At 35.4% G+C, this 25,528-nt stretch overlaps 1 protein-coding gene and 1 pseudogene across 2 annotated transcripts; one reads left to right on the top strand and one right to left on the bottom strand.

The window, feature by feature from the left end:
• Positions 1 to 14,346: 14,346 nt before the first annotated feature.
• LOC143604303 (uncharacterized protein At2g39795, mitochondrial-like) lies at positions 14,347 to 16,414 on the bottom strand. Its single transcript, XM_077080824.1, is given in 5 exon segments — positions 14,347 to 14,447; positions 15,318 to 15,376; positions 15,448 to 15,746; positions 16,263 to 16,291; positions 16,294 to 16,414. Coding segments are annotated over 5 exon segments (609 nt in total).
• A 3,634-nt stretch (positions 16,415 to 20,048) lies between these two features.
• Positions 20,049 to 21,615, top strand: LOC143604302 (uncharacterized protein At2g29880-like; annotated as a pseudogene). The gene is made up of 2 exons (XR_013148263.1): positions 20,049 to 20,451; positions 21,050 to 21,615. The product of XR_013148263.1 is annotated as an uncharacterized protein At2g29880-like (transcript).
• The last annotated feature ends 3,913 nt before the right edge of the window (positions 21,616 to 25,528 follow it).

Raw genomic sequence — 25,528 nt, 5'->3', positions numbered from 1 at the left:
ATTTCGTTAACTATTAATGATTCCATTACCTAGGTAGTATTTCTCGCATATTAGTAAAACCTGATTTTTTTATAAAGTTATTTTTTTAGTTAATTTTTAATTAGTTAAGTATTATTAGTTTAATTAATATAAAAAATTCTAAAAATCAAAAGAAAGTCTAGGTTAGTAATCATTAGGTTTAATAATTAGATTTTACCCAGAGTGTCCTAGGCTCGATATCCATTCTTACTTGATAGTTACATTACGACCAGTACACTTGCTGATTGTGTGTGGTTTTTTTAGGTGAATTCGGTAAAATTTTATTGAAACCTACAAAGGATCTAGCTGCGTCGATACATCAATTACATAATACGAACACACGAGATCTAACCGTTAAATACATAGTTTATTGATAAATTATGGAAGAATACATTATGGTGTGGAATAACTTATGGAGAGCATATTCAATAATTTAGACCTCTCTCTATGTATATACACCCTAAATTATTTGCATGACTAGCATATATATAGGCCATATGCTCTAGTTCGTTAAGTTAAGTCTAATTTGTTATATCTTCATAACGAGTTAGGCACCATTCGTTATGCTTTCATAACGAATGGGTAATAACTTAACGAACTAGCCCTCATTCGTTATGCTTCCATAACGAATGGGCTCATACCTTAACGAACTAGTCTAGTTAACTAACAAATGGCCCATTCGCTATGGAATACTTTAAATACATAGTTTATTGATAAATATAGAATAATACATTATGGTGTGGAATAACTTATGGAGAGCATAATTACTATAACTTAGATCTCTCTCTATATGTACATACTAATTATGAGCATGAGTAGCATATATATAGGCCATATGCTCTAGTTCGTTAAGTTAAGTCTAAATCGTTATAGCTTAGTAATGAATTAAACACCATTCGTTATTCTTCCATAACGAATGGGTGATAACTTAACAAACTAGCCCTCATTTGTTATGCTTGCATAACGAATGGGCTTATACCTTAACGAACTAGTCTAGTTTTACATTAAATAAACAACCTAGACTATCGATAACTTATCTGATTGCTACAGACACCAAAACCGTGCACTAACAAACTTGGTTTTTAATATTATATACGTTTTTCACACATCATGCAACTATTGAGGTAATCAGCGTTTTGATTGGAGCTTAGTGCGTACGTTAGAGATATAGGACCGTTTGAGGTGTTTGTTGACGAATTGGTGGGCCGCTGTCCTCGCTTGTGACTTGATTCAGTATGTTGAACTCACTCTGAGTTTTATTCCACATTCAGGCACTCGGATTTTGATTTCGTGGAGTCGCATGCTGTCTCATTTGCTCTGAATGTGGGATGTCTGTTCTTGACTTTTTTTGTCTCTATTGGATTTCAGACGCGAGATGAGGTACAGACACCTGCCTTCCTTGATAGCATTAGAAGATATTTACAGCGTTTTCAACAAGATCGGCACCCCGAGGGGCATCTGATTGAGTTCTGGGAGAGTTTTGCGGATGGGGACCACTCCAGTTCAGTCGTGGAGTCATCGATCTGAGATCCATTAGACAAGTATCTTCATAGGGTGGTTTCTTGCTCCATCATGGGACGACATTCGGGCCACGAGAAGTGCAGCTACCTAGATCTTTTATGCTTATTGTCGATTATTGGCCAAAAGGATGCCAATATCGCAATGATTTTGTTAGCATAATTTGCTATGGGCCGACGATTATAGGGTACATCAGCACGTTTATCTTTGGGGCCCTATATTACACGTATTGCGGAGCGGTTGGGTGTATTTGAGCGATATATGACCGACTATTTCACGTTGGGGCCGGCGACTGAGACATTTACACTAGAGGACGCTAGGAGGGCCAGGATTTGTGATTTACATGATCCACTGACATTAGTCCCGATTTGATTTTGCCCACAGGTGCCACCACCTCCAGGATCAGACGCTGTTGTAGCATTACAGAGGGGAGTTCTGACACACCGACAACATGTGCTTATCCAGCGTATGATACAGCCACAGCAGCAGTTCCAGCTTAGAGCTCAGTAGCCTCAGCAGATACAGCGACCACGTTACACTTGAGATGATATATCGGCATCATCTTGCCATGAAAGAGGAGACACGGGCTCAATTGGCCCATCATGATGATTATTTTCGTGTATTATTTACTCACTTGCATGTTCCGATTCCTGAGTCCCTTCAGATTCCTGATACGCAGGTCGGCGGTTAGGCTGATGGAGCGGGTGGTGATGAGGTTCAGGTTGGAGGTGCTGACGTTCATTTGGAGGAGCCTTAAGCCGCATTTAAGCAGATTACCGGTTACATTTTTTGGTTTTGTTTTCCCTTTATTTTGTTTTTCGATGATCATGGTCTGTATAAATTAATATTATATTGGGGAAAATTGTATGGGTAACTGGATGGGTAATATGTATATATATATCTTTGGTTTGATGTCTATTGTGCTTAATTTATTTTATATTATGTTGTAACTGAACTTTGTGGGTGTTGTTCACTATAAACCCTCTCGAGACCTCACTCGTCCACCCGGGCTACCAAGGGGTTTAAAGGGCTTGTTGCATATGCTAAATGCAATCGTGATTCCTACGAAAGTGGGTTAGGTATTTTAACATTTTTAATTCATTTAACAAAATTTATTAATTAGGTTCGGTAATTGTTTTGATAAAATTAACAGATTATCATGTTTACATAACTCTTAAAATACATATGTCTTACACTTGTGAGAAGCTTGATTTTACACATCTCGAGACTTTGTAGATTTGGTTGTTCGGTTGGTACTTGGATGAGACGAGTGTGCACGAGTGTTTACGAGAGTTCACGAGCCATATTTTTGCATTGCATTTTCATTCATATCAAGTAATTTTAGTTTTATAATCTATTTATTTTTTGTTTTAAGTGTTAGAAGTGTAAGTGTATAACTGCTAGTGGAACCATTACAATAAAGTCCCGAGTTTTTCAATTGTTAAACTGTCAATTTCAACCCCGATGTTCATTAATTGTTTAAATATTTTGGCATTGAGGACAATGTAAGCCTCAAGTGTGAGGGTGGGGGGAATTTGAAAATTTTAACCAAATAGTACCTCGAAGAGTGTTAGGAAACCAAAGTTATTAACTGTTAATTATTGTCATTAATGCCAAGTTATAGGTTTCTGGTCATGATTGGGTTTTCAGCTTCTCGATAGTTTTCCTAACAATTTTTTTCAAAAAGAGAAGTTGAAAAATGGGGTCGTTTAGGCGGGGATAATGAGTCAATGGGATCGGTACATGTTTCATATCGGCAGCCCATAATTCTAGACATATTGTGAATTAGCCCCTATACTTAATACACATTATATAATAAATATAAAACATGTCTTATCATTTATTGAGGGAAACCGATATGTTTTCCAGAATTAGAACTTGCTTCCATATGCTTATCAAGATCTTAATACCACCACCTGTATGGAGATTAGGACATTAGAAAATCCGTATATACTTTTTTACCCACTAAAAAAATCCTTGCCCAACATTACCCCCTTAGGAGCCCGTTTAGACTTTTTTCCTTTTCATTTGCTAAACCAAACATTACACACCATTTCAGCCTTGGCTTTAATTTTATTTTAACCCTGTGTGATGAAATTCAGTTCGTTATCGAGTTATATATAGTCAAAAGAGTTGTAAATATGTAAATGTCACAGTTGTATATATTTTAACCCTGTTTGGAAACTTCGATACTTCATACGTGTTTATTTCATTTCAGGTCACAGGTGTTAAAGCAGTTAATTTGGACCTGTTGAGGCACGGGATGAAGACCCAGGACGTCCAGCACGCAAAAAGAGGAAAACAATATTTTATTGCGATGAGAAGACCCACCGCGATACGCGATGGGATTGCCTGAAGACCCATCGCGATGGGATTAAATAATATTTTGTTGACCATGGTCCATCGTGATACGCGATGGACCCCAGAAGACCCCATCGCGTATTGCGATAGGTGACGATGACGGGAATGTTAGGGTTTTTATGTTTTGAATCTTTTGACGACCCTATCAACAACCAGTTTCAGGCAGTTTCTAGAGCAAAGAGAGGCATAATCCATCACTCTAAATCATACCGAGATCACATACATGTTCATTATCATTATAATTGAAGATTCCAAGATGTCAAGGCTCGGCTAAATCCTTCGAGTCGTACCCGGGATGTAAAGTTTGTATCATTTTCAATTTTCTCATGTATTAAGAACAAATACTTTGTGACAATTATTTGATTAATTTATGAGTATTGATGTTTAGTATTGTTGTGCATTCAATCGGTTTGGGTTTGCGTTGATCAGAATGATTAGTTTGTCGGTTGCTATAATAATTTCTCATAGGACTGTTTTGACTAGTTGAATTCAGTGAAGCATGCAATTGCCCTTAGTTGAGTCACATTGGTAGGGATTGTTTGATAATCAGTGTCGTGTGTTACCGATTGTTGGTGCCTAAGGTTTAGGTCGTTATTCAGTCTATGTTAATTGGTGATAGTTAATCTATTAGGTTGCGGGAGATTACTGTTTGTGTGCATACTTGAACCCCGGGTGTGATTTGCTTTTATTAATTGCTTGAATTTGTTAAAGTGTTTAACCAGTATTAAAACTCAATCTTATTTGCTTGTGTGATCAGCACTACCATTCATACTTCATAATATTATAACTTGTTTGCACGATTACATTGACCACATACTCCTCGTGTTCGACACCCTACCTACCCTAGCTTGCTTTAGGTGATTAGGAACTTGATTTAATTGTTTTTGACTAGATAGCGACACTCTAGCATCAGTAGACAAACTTACCAAGTCTGCTCATTTCATTCTGATACAAGAAACACTTAGCATGGATAAGTTAGCACAACTATATGTGAAAAACATAATATCTTTACATGGTGTGCCGCAATCCATTATCTCTAATAGAGATAGTCATTTCATTCAAATTTTTTGTCAAGTTTTCAAAACGCTATGGGGACACGAGTAAATCTAAGTATCACGTATCATTACCAAACAGATTGGCAAAGTGAAAGTACAATTCAAACTCTGGAAGATATGCTTCGTGCATGTCTAATTGATTTAGGAGGTAGTTGGGATACTCATCTTTCCCTAATTGAATTCTTGTAAAATAATAGTTATCATACGAGTATCCAAATGGCACCATTTGAAGCACTATATGGACGGAAATGTAGAACACTTGTATGTATGTCTGAGACAGGTGATAATCAGTTGTTAGGACCCGAAATTGTTCAAATAACCACTGATCAAGTAATACAAATTTGTGAACGATTAAAGGCAACAAGTTTAGACAGAATAGCTATGCGGACATTAGTCGTAAGCCATTAGAATTCAAAGAAGGAGATAGAGTACTACTCAAGGTATCACCCTGGAAAAGCGTAGTACGATTTGGGAAGAAAGAAAAATTGAGTCCACGTTTCGTTAGACCATTCAATATACTTGAAAGGATTGGACCAGTTGTTTATCCACTGGAGTTACCCGAGGAAATGAAGGGCATTCACGATGTGTTTCACGTATCTAATTTAAGCAAGTGTTTAGCCTATGAAACCCTTGCAATGCCTTCAAAATATGTTAAAGTTAATGAGAATCTTAATTTTGTAGAACAACCGATTCAAATTAAAGATAGTGTGATCAAGTTCCTCAAACGCAAGTGACTCAAGCTAGTGAAAGTTGGATGGGATTCTAGAAGAGGAACCAAGTATACGTGGGAACTCAAGTCATAAATGAAGAAGAAGTATCCACATCTATTCCAATAAATCTCGAGGACAATGTAATTCAAAAGGTGGGTAGGATGTAACATCACGTAAAAATCCATCATGGAATTAACCAGAAATGCCAAATCAATAAAGCTCAAGGACTGAAAATGAAAAATCTTAGATGAGTGATGTTAGCAGGGCGCTAAGATCTTAGTCGAGTGATGTTAGCTCAGCGCTAAGATCGACAAATAGCAACCTACTTACAGTGATCTTAGAGCTATGCTAACGGACAAAAGGATATCTTAGCGCTACGCCAAACCTTGCTAAGTAATTAAAGACATGTGTCCAACCACGTGTCAACACGTGGCATAGACAACTCGTTTTATCCCAAAAACACTCTCATTTTCACACACTTAGCCTAGAAACCCGTTCCCAACTTTCCCGGCCAACCGACAACTCATTTTATCAAAGTACGTGCAAGATATACAGTCCTGAAACCCTACCAACGACTTGGCACTCTTTTCTTATTATTAACATTCTGAGTGCTCGCTTTAAGGTAGGGATTATGTTTATATTATTTAAGTTATAGCATACACATTAAGAAGAGGCTATGACCTTTAACCTTGAAAGGATTTTATAGCATTCACAAAGAGTTTTCATAAACGTTACTTCTTGACGAAGTAATGTTAACAAAAATTATATTTTAACGGGCATGTAGTAACTGTAAGGGGGATATCACTAGTAGTGAGTTCAAAGAAAAGTAATTCGTATAAATCCCAATCAACCGCGGGACCCATTTACATACCTGGAGAAACTCACCAACGTGTTAAAACCTATTAAGCCAAAGCATGTTGTATCAAACGTCACATTAAAACAAGTATTTTCATTTAAAGACAAAGTTAAAAACTTTATCAATGTTAAGCTTAAGAGCAATAGCTTAATCAAGAAACACCATCCAAATATATATGGGAACCTATTTATGTGTATGTTAATATCATTCTCATTCACAATCAAGAAAGTTTTCAAACGCACACCGACGGTACAGGTGAATATGTTAAACCTTTTCAGTCAAAAATAGATTTATACTCTTAAAAGATGAACGGGTTGTTTATCTTGAAAAGAGTAAGTCAAAAGTTCACACAAAGATTTAAAAATGTTATAATACAAAATAGACAATAAAACCACATGTCTGGATCCAAACATAACTGAACAAAGAAACATGCTAGAATCAGTCATAACTCATTCTCAATTGGGCAACAACACCCAGAGTACTCTTGAATTGTGTGTGGATGGCAGTGGTACAAAATCCAGGGAATAGTCTTCCGCTGAGCTTGTAGAGAAAACTTCATTTGTATTATAGCGGTAGTTTAAATATTTTTGAGTCATACGTGTTCACCAGCACATAGCTGACATATTTTTCCCATCCATTTTAGGTAACTAAGTATTAGTAAGAAATAGCAAGGATTGGAGTCATCATGAGGATAAAAACTCGCGATACAAGATGGCTCGATTTTGATAAATGAAAATCCTTGTAATACAAACAAGGATTTCGTAACCGATGCTCATGTATTTAAAGCCCCAATTATTTTTTTTAATGTAAATTAATATTTTAAACAACCTAAAAATCTTCCGCTAAAATTAACTCATAAACTCTGATATATTTACAAAACAAGTACCAACTCGTGGTCACACTTCTTGTCCCTGAGTCGAGGTGTGACGATACAACATTATACGATACACTAAAAATATGGTAACAAATAAAGTGAAATAGTTATGAGAACATAAACGGTACAATCGGAACCAGGCATCAAAAGAAGAAAGCTTTCGATCAGTCGAAGTGTAAGGCCCCCCGGTCCTGCTGCCCAACATTGGACGTTGGATTTACTCATAAACTCAGTTTATTACAGCGGAAGCACATACAATTTGCAGCGGAAACTAAGCTTTTACACATTTATCTTCTTTTCCTAACTAATCTTCAATATGGATAGCCTAGTATGCACCTCAAGCTTTCCACATCATCAACAATACTTGCATTCATACTAAAAGTCAGCTACATGCTGAGTGAGTTCTAACGTTTCTTTCTTTTCATAAAATACGGTTTATAAATGGCATCTTTCAAACATCCAAAAATAGCATAACATTTCTCATTCATTATTTTCTTGTACTATGTTTGTCTATAAATCATTTCGTAACTATGTTCATACATGCTTGCTCATAACTGAGCCTCGTATTCTTGCTCATAACCGATCCATTTTTCCTTGCTCATAACCGAGCCTCCTATTCTTGTTCATAACTGAGCCTCCTATTCTTTTTCATAAACGAGTCATATTCCCTTGCTCACAACCGAGCATAACATTCTTGCTCATAACCGAGCCTCCTATTCTTGCTCATAATCGAGCCATTTTTCCTTGCCCATAACCGATCCATATAAAGTTAGAGGGATTTTCCATTTTAACTTATTATTCATGCAAGAGGCTCGAAGGCTCTACACATGAACACGTAACCATTATTCTATTCAGAACATTCATACAAATTTACAATCATATAAACATTTTACACAACTACTAGTAGGGCTTGCTCCCTAACTACTTTTGTTCTATCAACTAACATTAATTATAATTACGTATACCAATTGTTTCACATACGAGTATGTGTACAGACCCAAAGACGTTTAAAGGAAAAGGGGGGCTAGAACTCACTGGATCTGTTGCATTCTGAATTAACGTCAATCTCTTTATTTAATTGAGGACAACTAATTGTTTAACATATACATCTGTTATTTGACCGTGTAACAAATAAGCATGACTAACTAAGTTTGTAATTTAGTTAGCTAAGCTTACTCGATAAGTTAGGCTCATTTGTTAAGTTTAACTAATCTAATGGGGTCAACATAATTAGGTGGGTAAATTAACTTAATCGAGCTAAGATGGGTAGCTAAGTTAATTTAGTTGACGAACCATGTTAACTTGATCCATCTAACCCTTTATCCAAGTTAACCGTATTTATAGTATTAACAAGACTATTATTAACACCTTATATTTTGTGTTTCGTTTATTTAATGTTTAGACCTTTTTTACAAACTTTAACGGGGTTACCCACGACTTTATACCTCATAAACTTAACGGGTTTAGTTAACGAGACTTTACGAAATTGACAAAGTGGTTAGCTGGTTTCACTTTGACCTATTTTGTGTCTATTATGGATCATTTTGAGTACTCATGAGTTAGGCCCAACCAATTTACTGATGGAATTGGATCAGTCTTGGCAGCCCAACCTTACTACCCCTAAGCTTGGCCCAAATTTCCTTTAACTAACAATTCTTCGCTATTCGAATACGGGTTCGGGTCACGGTTCAAGTTCGGGTCTCTGTTGTTTGGGTTCTGGGGTCTGGATATGGTGTTTGTGGATCTACAGGCTTCGTTATTTGGGCTTGGATTATACTGTTCGGTGTTCGGGTTTCACTCCTAGTTGTTCGGTGATCTAGGCATGCTTAGTGTTCGTTGTTCACCTTAAAAATGGGACATGCTCGTTGTTCGTGGGTTTTGAACTCGGGACCTCCATCTTGCTTAAAACCATGCCTGCCACCCTGATGCCCACATTTTATGCTCATAACCCCACTTTAATTCCTCATATACTTACCTTTTGCTGCTAATATCAATATTATGTGTTGTTTTACTTAATTATTTTATTTTCTTTCTTTTTTTTCTTCTTCTTATTATTATTATTATTATTATTACTATTATTATTATTAAGAATCCAAACTTGGTTAGGCTAAAGCTTGATCCTTTATCGGTTTTCCAAATCAAGTTTTACGAGATCTAGTTCTAGCACTCCGTCATGATCAAGATTCAAACTTTATGGATTCTTAAATCTAATGTAAAACCCAAGCTTTAAGTAAGATCTTACATTTTTGCCTTCTAGATCTAGATCTGATTTATATGAAAATGGATACACTTGATCTTGTTTTCTTAAATGTTGTTCCTTGCAATAGATGATAATGAAATATCTTGGTCTTTGAATCTTCAAAGAGAGTGTTTATGTGTGTTAATTATGGTGAAAGAGTATAGAGAATGGTTCATTATGGCATGAACATGGGTATTTATACCCTTACATCCTTTTTAAGCCCATTAAGCCCATCATCTCTCTTTAGCCCATATCTAGGTTCATGCTCCTTTTCTCTTAACAATTTAAATAAATAATCCTTTATTTATTTTTTTATTATTATTATTTTTGCTAAAAAAATGGGATGTTAATGTGCAGTAAAAGAGAATCAATAAGGTTTTGATCAGCAATATATGGATAGAAAGAAGGAGATTACTGTTGCAGGGGAAAAGAAGGCAGGTCGGGTTCAGTTAAAATCCACGTATTTATAACAATGAACTCGTTGAGTAAGTTTTAGGAGCTAAAATGTTTCATATATATGTAAATGTTTCTTATATATAACGATATAATTTATATTGGACACGTTAACTAATGAAAATGTTCAGTTTATAAAATGTATAAAAAACAAACCTAACATTTTTTTAAAATAAAATACGTTTTGTGAAAGCAATTAGAGAAATCATTAAACAAAAAATATATATAAGAACTTTCAAAAGTATGTATAACAAATGTATAATTAATAGGAGGCGGGAAGAAAAACTAAGAATGCATAATATAATGACATGTGGCAATATAAAACTTTTATTTATTATATAGTATAGATTCTTTTCATTCTTAACACAAAACAATATATTTAACTTATGGGTCTTAAAGCTCATATAACCCAGGCTAAACATGTCTTAATCTAGATTACAATATACTTTTCTTTTACCGTTGTCATATTTACGAGGGTTTGGATTTGCTGCAACAGTGGAGACCACAGGGTTAATAAGTTATGGTTTTGAAAGTTGGGTGTGAAATTACCAGGTTACACCTGATCTCAAAGTTTTTAAACGGCTAAAAGTAACGGTGGCTAACAGTAGGGCTTAAATTACCCCATGGTGTAGACGTCAGGGAGTAGGTTTCTTGCTGATAGAGACAGTTATTTTTTATTGAACAACGGACGGAGGTGGAATACTGCAATATAATGTTCACCATGTAGGTGCAAATTGCAATTAACTCTTTAGGGAAATAGTCGTAACATTAAGAGAAAATAACATTTTATTTTATATATTCTTTTTCACAATGAAGATAATAATAACAATTTTATTTTAAATTTGTTTCTTTTTTTTATCACGAGGAAGATATGATAAGGAGATATTGGTAATGAAGGCATGAGTTTTCCAATGGAAACTCAAGTTCGATCCTCACTTGTGTTATTTTGGGTGATATTGTAATAAACTACACTCAAATAATATGAACATACGAAAAATTTTATAAAAAAACATTAGTTATTAAGAGTTACTTCAAGTGCTTAAATAATTTAAGAGTTATGTATTAATACTTATCTTATACACACACACGCATTAATATATATATATATATATATAGTTAACATAAAAAACAATAGTTTTGTGAGAAACATAAGAATAAATCTAATCCCTTTGATCTATGATCTAGTGGTTGAGATTGGTAATTTTTAAAAGTTGTATAGTTTCCTATTTACATGGTACAGTGTCCTATTTATGTGGTGTGTCTTATTTTAAAGCCTTCTCACAAAACATTTGTTTTTTATTTGAACCATTTTCTATATATATATATATATATATATATATATATAAAATAAGGTGTGATGGTTTGGGGTTGACGATTCTATTTCACTAGTTCCCTTAGACAAAGCGTAGTGGGCGTCAAATGTAGACGACAAGAGGGTGAGAACATCCCCCCTTCCAGCGATAAGCGGGGAGACAGGAGGGCGACATCTATTTATCGACGTTGATTTTGAAATACATTATTATTTTAATCCTAATGATCGTTGAACGATCAAAACTAAAAAAATAATAAAAAAAATAAAATAAAACAATATCACACATATATATATACCCTCCTCTTCTACAAAAAAATACATACTTCATCTCCAACATTTTCAATCTTTCATACTAAATACCACATATCTTCTCCAAAATACCTACTAAAATGAATCCTAGAAACAACCCGGACCATCCATTCCACTCTTTCGGACAATACCATGTTTTGAAAAACCAACCGAACCAACCAAGCGTACAATATTCATGGCTAAGTTTTGGCCAACACCTTACTCCGCAAATTAACAAACCAACTTCCCGAACATCGAAAACGAACCGAACCTAAACTGTTCATGTCTTTTTCCCGACCCGAACTTAAACATGTATGCCAACTTCCTCGACCCCCAAAACCCCATGCCGGTGTTCGGGTCTAGCCAACAAGAGCCGGAGCCAAAAACGGTGTCGGAGACTCAATCTGAGCGGGTCTACGGTTCAACCTGAAAGGCATGTCGTAAACACAAAAAGAAGGAACGGGGGGAGCCAGCGGTGCCACGTGAACACTTATTGTGGATGGAGGAGGAGGATGTAGCTCTCACACGAGCTTGGATCGCCATTTCGGAGGACCCTAGAGTTTGTAAGTTATTAATATTAAGTATTTATTTAACTTTATTAAGTATATAGTTAAATTAGTAATTATTGTGAAAATAATTTTAATTGTAGCAAAATTTCAATTCGCTGGAATATTTTGGAAGAAAATATTTGAAGTTTAGCTTGAGATTACAGGCAAACCGGTTGAATACCGGGGTAAAGAAGCGGTTCAAATCCATTGGAAGGTCATAAACCAAGAATGCCAAAAATATGTTGGGATATACAATCGATTGAAGCGAACCGGTTGGCGTAGCAGGCAAAACGACGCCAACATCCAGCTCGAGCGTTAACCGACTTTCGAACTCAAGGGCAACCGGATGGGCGCAAGGGAAGGCATTTAAGTATTTAAATTCTTGGGTGAAACTTCGGGTTTGCCTGAAATGTAACAGGGCACCCACCGTTTCGGTCGATCGATAATCCGGCCCATCATCCAACACATCATCCTGGGCTCCAAAATGGCCAAAGACCTCGTCTTCGAAAAATCCGAGCACGCCCGCAACACCCTCCGATGCTCATAACTTCTACCTCGTTAATAAAGACAAGGATGACGCGGTTAATTTAAAGGAATACGACATACAAGAGTTGGCTCGACCCCCCGAGAGAGGAAGAAAAAAGAATGGAAAAATGGTGGAGGATTCGTCGTCGACACGAGCCGATGTGTGGCGGCGCGAAGAATTGGACCGACTAAATAATATATTCGGTCGTTTCGAAACCCAAAACGTGGAACGTTTCAGGTACTTCCAAGCTAGCAACAAAACCAACGATCGGCTTGCCAGCCTATTTGAATTGTGGAAAATGGAACGAGACAACGAGTACCTCGTCTCAAATGGGCTTACCAAATAGGCCGCATTATTGGAACAACGGCGATTACAAAAAATGCGTGAATTTTATGGTTTTTAGTTTTATGTATTTGTTTTGGTATTTTTTTTATTTTAATGTATTATTTATTTATTTAATTTTATGAGTTTTTTTTGTTTAATTTAATTATAAAAAGAAAAAAGATGATGTGGCGATGTGATGAGGCTACAAAACCATTACATCCCTAAAATAAAAATTACATCTATATTGACTAGGCGTCACATACCTCCACTACACATAGCCTTATGACGCTAATGGGATGACATCTCCCATTTTTGAATCTCACTGATTCCCTTATGGCGTTAATGGGATGACATCTCCCATTTTGTCGCCCAACTTTATCAAGCTCCTTTCGATAACGTCCTACTGGTGATGCAGAGCCTTCGGCTGGTGCTTTTAACAGCACAACATGCAACCTAAGCAATAACTTTTTAGATTGAGTTAAACAGGTTATGAACATATATCAGGTTTGTTATATTTATTCATAAGAATTTTCCCTTCTAATCATACATCATGTGTCATATTTTTAATAAAGATAACATGCAAGGCGCAGCGTTATGTCATATATGTTACAGAAGCGACACCTTGAATCAAGAACATATATAAAAGATATCATGTTAAACATAACATGACAAGGCTATGTGTAATGGAGGGGCTACAAAATAGGGCGACTTGTGCCATGTGACGTCCAGTCAGCAAAGGAAGAGTTTTTGTTTTAAAGGCGTAATGGTGTTGTAGCCCTACATATATATATACACACACACACATACATATATAATCACAAACACACACAAGGCGAAAAATAGTCATGCCCCCCCCCCCCCCCCACACACTTCGCCCCAATATCGCCTTGGGGGCGGTGTTCACCAAAAAACCACCCCTTTTGTCGCCCCACTACGGATAACCTAAGTATAAAAGGAAATAATCCAACAAATTTTGAATTCCAAATGATCTGATGAACAAACAAAAACCTAACTTAAACATGGTTCCATTTTGAGTTAGAATTGAATATTGAACACCTCTTTTTAGACGGGTTAAGATTGACAAATAAATAAGTCGCATAGTTTCAGCTAGACAGACTTAGGAGTATGAAATCGCATACATCATGAATTCATTAAATCCCAATTCAAGACCAGTTAGTAAGTAGTATGCTTGATCAAGTCGTCCTAAGTAACACCAAAGCAGGTTCTGAATAAAAAAAACCATGATAAAACGTAGGAGGCAAACTCATCTCTCAACATAGGATTTGACATGCTTCAAACGTTGAATATGTTCAACTTTATCCTTGTTCCAAACATAACGATGTAAGAACAAACAAAGCTCGTTGTCAGTGCCGGCTGTACCATATAATCAGGTGAAGCTAGAGCTTGAGGCCTCCAATTTGTGAAGGCCTCCATATTTTAAAAGCTTGTATAACCTGGGTTTGTTGTTGAGAGGTTGAGAGATTGATCGGAGTAGAAGAAGGTCGGAGAGCTGGTTAACAAGCATCCTCAAGGTTTAGGTGAAGCGTACAGATAGTGAAAACAGAAGAACATATTGTTAAATGGGAAAGGTGTATGTGAGCCACTAGTTTTCTTTCTTTATAGTTAATTTATTTGTTTGATATACATATCCATTTAAGTATGTTCTTTCTAGTTATATATTAATCTAGTTTCTTTTTTTTTTTTAATGTAACTTGCTATAAACGAGCCGGAAAACCAAACCGGGCAAAAACACAACACCCCTCCCCACAAGCCGAGGAGGAGACACACCACACAAACTTACAAAAAGTTGAAATTACACCACTTAGTCCAAACAATGAACTTAAATTTGGATCTATACTTAAACCACAAAAACCCAAAAGATTTAATATCACCAATAATGTCTTCGATCTCAACCTCTTTTCCTTGAATCTAGTTGTGTCTGTTGTACATATTCATTAACTATGTTGTTTATAATTAGATATGTTTATCAATATTTAACCTTTCATATTATTATGAATATTTACTTCAGATTTGTATAGTAGGTGTGTAATAATTAAGGTTGAATATTACGACTTTTACACTCGTATTACACATAAATCATACTATTAAAGTTTATTATTATCGATATTTAACATAATAAAAAAGCATGTTGATAACAATAAAACTTGGAAAAAGGCCTCAGTTTTTCAAGTTGCTTTAGGCCTCTAAAAAGGTTGGGTCGGCCCTGCTCGTTGTTCACTCCCCTTGCATTCAAGAACTCGTACATTGCACTCTGAAATTTTTTGTCCGAACCCCTGAAACATTTCACTCAGATTTAATGGAACTTGAAATTATATATCAAATTTCTAAAAACAAAAAAGCTTACTTGAAATCAGGACCAGTATACGGCCGAGACAAAGTTTTAGCAGGCGCAATTACATAAAGCTTTTGAATCTCTAGACGTTGCGGCCATGCTGCGCATACAAACTCCAACATGTCACCTCGTTCACCCTTTATAATATCGACTAGCAGGCTAATGTGAAGTTCATCCGTGTTAGGAGATATACCATCAAACATTGTAGCTTCGATTTTAATGTTTTCGTCGATTGCAGAACTACCCTTTAACGTAACAAACTCTTCTCCGGCTCTGTCTTCCACCATAAATGCATTCAACTTTTTCTCTGCCTTTAAGGAACAACTTTTTCAAACTAACAAAAAAACACAAATCACTTGAAAACAAAATTATGCTAATTTTCTGTTTGGTAAATGGTATGTTACTCGAGCTCGAACCTTAACGAGTCTTGTGTATTTTTTTTAAGTTTGACGTATTTTAGTCTTCTATTTATTTAATAATTTCACATTGCAGAGCAGATTCGCTCAGGCTCGTTTAAGATTTTTCTCAAAATTAGGGGTGTAAACACGCCAAGCCTGAGCTAGACTCGTTTTGACTTAGGAGAGCTCGGCTCATTTCGAGTTCTTACTAACGCTTGAGCTCGGTTCAGCTCGAGAGTTGTTTCTTTAAGCTTGGGCTCGGCTCGTTTATCATTTATTCATTTAATTTATATACGTTTAAATTATTATCATGTATTTTGAGAAAAACCTTAAACTTTAATTATTATTATTATGTATTTTGGGGAAAATCTTAATCAAGCCTTAACCGGGCTTGAGTTATAGGAAAATATAATATAGATAAATAAAAACCTGATGAGGAGGGAGGTATTCTCACTGGGATGAATCTGAATGGTAAGCATGCGAAGAATATACGATTCCAATGGCGACTTGAGACTTGAAGTGGAAAATGTATTATTGGAAGGAAAATTTGGGGTTTGAAGAATTTGGGTGGAGAGAAACATATTGGGATTATTATTAATTATTAGACAGAATTACAAATTTTGTCCTTTAAAAAAAGCCAAAAACCGGTTCGTGTCCTTTTCTAAGTTTCCTTGCAGGCGGTGTCCTTTAAACTTTTTTTTTCTACACGTTATGTCCTTTACGCTAACTGGGTTAGAAAAACTCAGTTAAATGCCCTCACGTGAGACGCATGTGAGGGCATTTTTGTCTTTTCACCACCTGCAACTTCTTCTTCCTCTTTCTTCTTCATTTTTCTTCTTTCATCCTACCAACACACTCTTATAACATTCATCTTCTTCACTCACTCTCTCTCTCTCTCTATAACATTCATAAGATTCAGAACTACCACCATCACCAACCAGCCACCACATGCCACCACCGCCATCACCACCCATCACCTGCTGTTGCGACCACTAATTTCCACCGGCAGCAGAAGGTTGAAATTGAATAGAGATTTGGGAGGCCACTAAAGATCCAAACCCAAACCCTAAATCATTTCACTGTTTGCAAACCCAAATCCCTTATTGATTCTCAATTATCTGCATTGTAGTTGCAAGCCCTAATTTTTATATATCAATCTATGGAGCCGTTGGTGGATGTGCGTGTATTGAATCAGAGCCGTTCATGAATTAGGGGTTGGGTGGCGGTTGGTGATTAAGGGTTTGGTGTGGGTTATTGGGAAGGATGACGTGGAGGGTTTGAACACAAAAATGCCCCAAATTTGAACACAAACCTGAATCGGAATCAGTTTCTGAAGACAACCCATTTGAGCCCCAAGTTTTAGGGCTCCAAATCGACGAAATAAGTTTACTTGCACCTCCGGCGACGATTTTGGCCGGAAAAAGAAGGCCGTTACGCCAATTGGAGGGTTCCGGTCGGTCGTACGGAGTGGTTCTGGCGGAAATTGGTTTCCGTTTTGATATTTTACCGCCGGATCTGGCGTCTACGGCGGCGGGAAGACCGGAATCCATGGTGGGAATTGGTGTTTGGGAGTATGTGGGAGTCGGAAGAGATGTGAATCGGCGTTTGGTGGTGGTTATTGTGGGAGTGGATGAATAAAGAAGAAAAATGAAGAAAAAAATGAAGAAAAATAATAATAAAGAAGAAAAATGAAGAAGAAAGAGAAAGAAGAAGTTGCAGGTGGTGAAAAGACAAAAATGCCCTCACATGCGTCTCACGTGAGGGCATTTAACTGAGTTTTTCTAACCCAGTTAGCGTAAAGGACATAACGTGTAGAAAAAAAAAGTTTAAAGGACACCGCCTGCAAGGAAACTTAGAAAAGGACACGAACCGGTTTTTGGCTTTTTTTAAAGGACAAAATTTGTAATTCTGTCTAATTATTATTATTATTTGAAGCAGAGGAGGTTTGTTTCTCATATCCCAAATTAGATTAGAATTTAAGGGGGTGTTTGGTAGATAGGAATGGAATAATGGATTCCATTGGAATGAAATTTGGAATGTTTTTGTTGGTTATCGTAATGGAATGATCTATTCCTTACGGGATTCCATTCCCACTAATCCATTCCATCGCTACCCCCCCGTTTTTGTTTCATTCCACTCCTTCTAATCAGCCCTCACAAAAAAAACTACCTCTGCAAATCTCACGAATTGGCATCACAAGGTATGTTCTTCATCAATAATATTCCTAACTCTATATTTTATATGAACATCAGCTATTATGATTTTGTGATTCCTGCTTAAAAAAATTCATTAATCTATAACATCATGTTCGATCATCTGCGATGAATATGATGATGTTTCCAGATTTCATAGATCAATTCAATGATTAATTAAGGTAAAAACAATCAAATTAGAACATAATAAATTAGGGCTTCTTCAAAATTGAACAACAGAATTGCACCTAAAGAAGAATTAGTAAGAAGCCATAATTGGCATTTATGTGTTATTGATTGATGATGCATGAATTACGAAAAAACATAAGGCATTAAAATATTAGCCATCTTTGACATTAAAGAAGAATTATATTGCTATTTTATCAAATGATGATTGAAAGTGCAAAACTTGATAACCACATTTTTGTCTATTTTTTATTTCTTCATGTTAGCTCATATTTGTGTGTTTTACCATCAGTACCCCAATTTCCTATGGTATAGAATGTTCAAAACTATTATACCTGCTAAATGAGCATTTTAGGTGGTGCCTTGTGATTTATTTGGATGTATGAATTGTATATCAGTTAATATGTTATGTAGGGTAAGGGTCAAATGAAATTATATGTACTAATTCTGAACATGGTTTTTATTGAATAATATTGCAGCTATGTCTAGATTTAAACTGAACAAACAAACAAAAAAAAAAGAAACTAGCTGCATTAAGTGCATTGTGGCTTCATATCCTAAGCATGGTCTCTTGGTATATTCAAGCAGTTCAAACTGTTATAAGTATACATATAGGTACGTGTCCAACTAGAGCTCGCTACAAGATGTTCTACCCCGAGAGAAAAGAATATATGCAAAGATTGGTGTATGAAAGTGATGACACGTGTCTTCATCAACTTAGAATGAATAGGGAAACTTTTGTGACACTTTGTAATATGTTGGAGAGAAATGGAAATTTGAAATCGTCTAAGTACCTCCAAGTAGATGAACAAGTTGCAATTTTCCTATACGTTTTGGCACATCATGTGAAGAATCGAGTCGCGAAGTTTCAGTTTCGCCGATCAGGGGTGAGTATCAGTAAACATTTCAATAGTGTGTTAGATGTTGTTATACGATTGGAAAGCGAACTATTTAAGAAACCTGAGCCGATATCAGAAACTTCAACAGATGAAAGATGGAAATGGTTTAAGGGATGTTTAGGAGCTATCGATGGGACACATATATGTGTACAAGTTTCAGAGGAAGATAAACCAAGATACTGTAATCGAAAAGGAGATATAACAACTAATGTACTTGCCGCTTGCACACCCGACTTGCAATTCATTTATGTATTACCAGGCTGGGAAGGATCTGCTGCTGATGGTAGAATACTTCGTAGTGCTATGATCCGAGAGAATGGATTGCAAGTGCCTAAAGGTAACTACTATCTTGTTGATGCCGGGTACACCAACGGAGAGGGATTCCTTGCACCATTTCGAGGTCAAAGATATCATTTGAATACTTGGATGAATGGACGAAGACCAGAAAAGCCTGAAGAGTACTTTAACATGAAGCACTCAGCCGCAAGGAATGTCATCGAACGTTGTTTTGGTGTCTTGAAGAAAAGATGGGCTATACTTAGAAGCCCATCTTTTTATCCAATTAGAACACAAAATAAAATTATACTTGCATGCTGTCTTATACATAACTTTATAAGAAGAGAAATGACATATGATCCTCTTGATGATGGTGAATTTATTGAAATAAATAATGATGCGGATAACGAAGATCTTGGCTCACATGTGGAACAAATTACTACGATTGGGACCTCGAATGAATGGACCAAATTTAGACAAAATTTGGCAACATCAATGTTTAATGCATGGACATCAAGAAATCATTGATTTATTTAGATTACTTTGTTTTTAGTTAGGTTACTTTGATATTTTTACTTAGATGGACTTATTAAGATTAAATTTGAATATTTTATGTGTTTGTAATATTATGTTGGTTATTTCAATACATCTGAATTTTTTATGTGTTTTATTAATCATACAACATTGATGTTTGGTGTGAAGATGATGGAAACACAACTTGATTCTGAGAGGGGTCCAGGAAAGAATAAAAGAAAGTGGAATGAAAAGGAAGATGAGAAGCTTGTTGCAGCTATGCTGGATGTACTTAACTCGAGTCCTCATTACAAATCAGATAACGGGTTTAAACCCGGTTTCTTGCAAGCGGTGGAGAAGCAACTAGCAATTTTACTTCCTGAAGCAGGCATAAAGGCAAAGCCACATATAAAGTCACGTATAAAGACGATGAAAAGTGACTGGTCTATTGTACATGATATGCTATCATGTAAGAATACAAGTGGGTTTGGCTGGGATTATAATAACGAAATGCTCGATGCTCCACAAGATGTTTGGAAAGCTTATTTACAGGTATTGTATAATAATTTTTTTATTGTAGTTTTTTATAGTAATCGCTAGAGGTGTTCGCGGTTCGGTTTAAAACGGTGAGACCATCAATTCAGTCATCGGCTTGGTTTTAAAGTTGGCTTTGAAATTTTTTTAGACTGTCAGTTTTTAAAAATTTTAAACCGTATCAGACGGTTTGGCCTTGACTCGAAACTGGTCGATAAAAACCGTACCGGGCCGTAACGGTATTATATAACTTATTAATTTATATACTTCATTTTAGGGGCATACCAACTAATAAAGAATCCACTAAAGTGGATTTAGCTAAGCTGCTGACTTTGTTTTTAAACCACATAGTAGTTTAGATATAGACGCTGGTTGATTCTTTGAATACTGGTATGAAGTATAAAAAGAAGGATAATATATTTTACCATATAGCATTATTAGCTTTGCTAAATCTTTTGGTTACAGTGATTTTTGGTAGCTCATATCAAAAGAAACACAAGCAATTTGGGTGAACTAGAAACTTGAATTTTTTTTAAACAGGGATGTTGTTGGTGAGGGTCCTGCATTATTATTTTTTTATTTTGTTAATTCCGATTGTGTTGATGTGGCTTTTTAGGTGCACACAAATGCAAAAAGATGGAGAGGAAAGAAATTTCCTCATTACTGGGACTTGTGTAATGTATTTGGAAAGGATCGAGCAAATGGAAGAGATGCTCAAACAGCTGCCGATATTTTATCGGACATAAACAGAGAAGAACATGTTATGGCACTGAAGATGGATTGGATGATATACATGTTGATAAGCAAATAAACAGCCCCTCATATGCAACTTCTAGAGAAGAAACAAGCACACAACGAAAGAGAAAAAGACGCAACAGTTTGGATCCTCTAATGAATAGCTTGAAAGAGTCAGCAGAAATAATTGGTGCAGAGATTAGGGGGGCTACAGATAAATTCAATAGAATTTTTGGAACAGAGAGCAATAGAGAGGAAATGCGAAACAATCTTTTCGAGGAAATGAATAAAGTTGCAGGTTTGACTATTCATGATTGTGATAAATCTGTATGTAAGCTCGCACAGAATGAGACGTTGATGGTAGTCTTTTATAAAGTCAGTGAAGACCGTAAACTTGGATGGGTTAGGAACATGCTTGACGATACTGAGTGGCGTGATATAAGATGACTTTTAGATGATTTTTAATATTTTTTAGATGGATAATTTTGGATGATTTTAATATTTTGTTAGTTGGATACTTTTGAATGATCTTTATTTTTGTTAGTTGAAAACTTTTGCATGATTTTAAATAGTTTTGGATGATTTTGAAATTTTTTTACATAAAAAAAATCATTTTTATAATATAATTTTTAATTATATAATGTTGTAAAAATTGGTAAAATTTTGAATTCATTCCATTCCATGTTAACCAAATAGGATAATGGAATGGTAATAACCCATTCCATTCTATGATTCATTCCATTCCCATACTCATTTCATTCCTCCATTCATTCCATTACCTCATACCAAATATACCCTAAAGGTTACTACGGTTTTGATTGTTTTCCAATAATTTTCACTTGCCAAAAAATAACAATACAATAATTATTTTCAATGACACGTGGGAACTCACGGGGAATACCATCTCCGGATCCAGGGGTTTGTTTTTCCATCAAAATCCGAGGAATTATTCTCATTTCCTACACGAGTTTTTCAACATATATAATTATTACAATTGAGATATACCCCAGCAATCAAGTTATTATACGAAGAATACATAGGTTATCGGTAACAAAAATAAGAAGTGTGAGAAGCCATAAATAATTGGCATATGTCAAGTGGAGATCAAAAGAAAAAGAGTATGAGGTAATTGTACACATTTTCTCTCTCCACATGCAAGGCACATGTTAATACCCTCATCATTTTAAAACGTCTATAACTTTTTCGTATGATAATTTTTATAAAAAAAATTATCATAATAACAAACGTTTTTTTATATTTAATATGAGTATGATTTTTCTTATATAAAATTTAAAACAAAATTATGTCATTGTGTCTTTTTACACACCATTGTGTCTTTTCGCTTATCATTGTGTCTTTTTTCGTCATTGTGTTTTTTCGTCATTGTTTCTTTCAACTCATCATTATGTTTTTTTTAAATACTAATAAAACTATTGTGTAATAATAATATGTAAAAATAATGATAAAATAACAACAAATTATCTAATACCTAAAACGCAATGATTCAAACATGTTACACAATAACTTGAAACATAAAACACAATGGTGAATATGTATAACACAGTGACCTAAAACGTAAGACACAATGGTGAATACATATAACACAGTGACCTAAAATGTAAGACACAATGGTGAATACGTATAACACAATGACTTGAAACGTAAAACACAATGAAAACAACTTATCACACAATGACTTGAACGTAATATACAATGAACGCAATACTATTTTTCTCAAATTAAATGAATTTGTCATATGTCAATCCGAATAAAAGACAATGAACGTATTACACAATGACTAAATGTTAATGACGAACAAAACAACACAATGAATCTTTGTTTTAATTTTTGTCTTTAATATGAGTACCAATTGAAAAATATAATGATCAAAATCTATAGTACAATTCATATGAAAACTCAACTATTTTTTTTTGTTTTTAATTTTTTTTTGTATAACAATATGATACTCATATTAAAGATAAAAAAACGCTTATTATTATGGTGAATTTTTATAAAAAAAATAATGTCGTATGAAAAAGTTATGAACAGTTTAAAATGATGAGAGGATTGACACGTTCCTTGCATGTGGAGAGAGAAAGTCAACAAATGTAGGTTATTACCTTCATGTCTTTTCCATCAATTTTTATTTATTAAATTAATCTCAGTTATTCAAATATAAGATTAATAGACTGGATTCCTTCTCACCCTTCTCATTTTTGTTGTCATTTGTATTTTAACTTAATGTCACTATTATAGTATTATACCTTCTATTAAAGAGATGAGCATGTACCGGTGTCAATTGTCCCAAATTTTTTATACTGATACATGTATTAAAGGCAAAATTTAGGAAACACAAGTACCGTTTTGTTCATCCCTACTCTAACATCATAGAAGCACTTTTTTTCTTTTGTAATTAAAAAATACACAAATGCATATAATAAATTTTGTAATTCAAACAAACTAGTATTTTGACCCCCGCGTTGCGGGGGTACAGGTTTCGCGGTGTTTGCGGGTGAAACCGTCAATCTAAGACCTTGGTGACCAAAACTCAAAATCATATCTCCTTGAATACATAAATCTTCAAAAAGAATGCTTGAGTAGTTAAAAGAGTTACATTCCTTGATATGACCAAGGAGTTTTGACTCATTTACATCATTAACAAAACTTTGACTCATTTACTAACAAAACTTTGTATTTGCATTAATTGGTAAACTTAACAGAAGCACCTTCGTATTTATACAATATTGTTTACTGCACACACGCATTATACATATACAAAGATTACTTGCACATTTGTCTTGTATAAAGAATACAAAAGGCTAAATAACCATCAAACTCACAAAATTAGCCTCCCAAAACTAATCATTAAAACTCAAAACTGGTAGGGATTAAAAGAATCCAAATAAGTTCTCTTGCTTAGTGATGTCAGTTTTTGCCACTAATAACCCACAAATCATGTTTATCTTCACAAATTTTACTTAGAATACAATTAATATAAACTAAAGAGCTACATATTCAGTTGAGCTAACCTTGATTATGATAACATAGATGTATTATTAACATAATCACATATTCAACCAAGAAACAAAAGCTTCACAGAGGCTTTTTACTCTTTATCTGCATTATTCGTCTCTAGTTTTCGCTTCTTTTGAGCATTGTTGGTAGTGGCGGTGCTACCGATGCTTGTTGGGCCCTTACCTTGGCCCTCTAGTAGGTCTATCACAAAAAAAGTTTTTTCCATAAATTCGGTTCATTCTGCATATTACATTCACTTTTATGAAAATCATTAATCATGACCAGAACCGTTTATTTTGCCACTTTCTTGTAATTTTGTTAACTGTAATTACATTTTCCTTAAATGTTCTGAAAAGATATTTTAGGAGAGGAATTTGAAAAATTTAGAACATATGAGCTTTAAAATGTCACATCACGTAAAATTCGGGCCAAAATATCAATTTTCAAAAGTCAAGGAACCAATTCTGCCAATTTCCAAACTCTAGGGACTAAACTGAAATTTCTGTTTTCTTGACCCATCGCGCTACGCGATAGGATCAAGAAAGAACTCCATCGCGTATCGCGATGGAGTGTCTGACACAGTGTGACACGTGTGCCACGTGGCACACGGTGGCAGCGCCTGCTGCCACGTGTCACCACGTGTTGACACGTGTGGCGAGGCCTGCCACGTGTCAACACGTGGCATGTCTATGGTCTGACACAGCAGGCCTATATCGCGCTACGCGATAGGCCTGCCAAGTGACCCATTGCGTAGCACGATGGGGTCCGATTTCATCCTATAAATAGGCATCTCCGTGTTTGATTCATTCACACCAAATTTTCACACACTCTCTCTAGACTCTCTCACTGTAACACCCCGCAACCGCATCGGAAACGTAAACGGGATGCAACAGACACCCCTGATATCAACCACATTGTTTATAAAGAAAACTGAATGCATTAATATACTTCAAATTACATTATCTTGTATTTCATTACCGTCTAGGTGATACACACATCTTACAATACGATACATAATTCTATCTGTTATAATGTATCCTAATATCCCGCACACAAATCTTACACACATCAAGCACTTAGCACGTAAGAAATCACTTCATCTAAATTGTACCTGAAAAGCATGTGAGAAAACGGGTTAACTACGAATAGTTGGTGAGTTTCACAATTTTAGTAAACCATGATAAATCCATATCATAATATAATATTATCTAGGGACACTGTTAACCCATAAACACATTTAATAACCTCTTGGGACATTGTTGACCCAGAACACTTCCAATAACCTCTGGGGACACTGTTAACCCAGAACACTTACACTAACCTCTGGGGACACTGTTAACCCAGA

This window comes from Bidens hawaiensis, unplaced genomic scaffold, assembly GCF_021521415.1.
Source record: "Bidens hawaiensis isolate Kalapana, Puna unplaced genomic scaffold, B.hawaiensis_p1.1 tig00064721_1, whole genome shotgun sequence".
Classification (NCBI taxonomy): Eukaryota; Viridiplantae; Streptophyta; class Magnoliopsida; order Asterales; family Asteraceae; genus Bidens; species Bidens hawaiensis.
The sequence above is the reverse complement of the archived record's forward strand: the minus strand, read 5'-3'. Positions and strand labels throughout refer to the sequence as shown.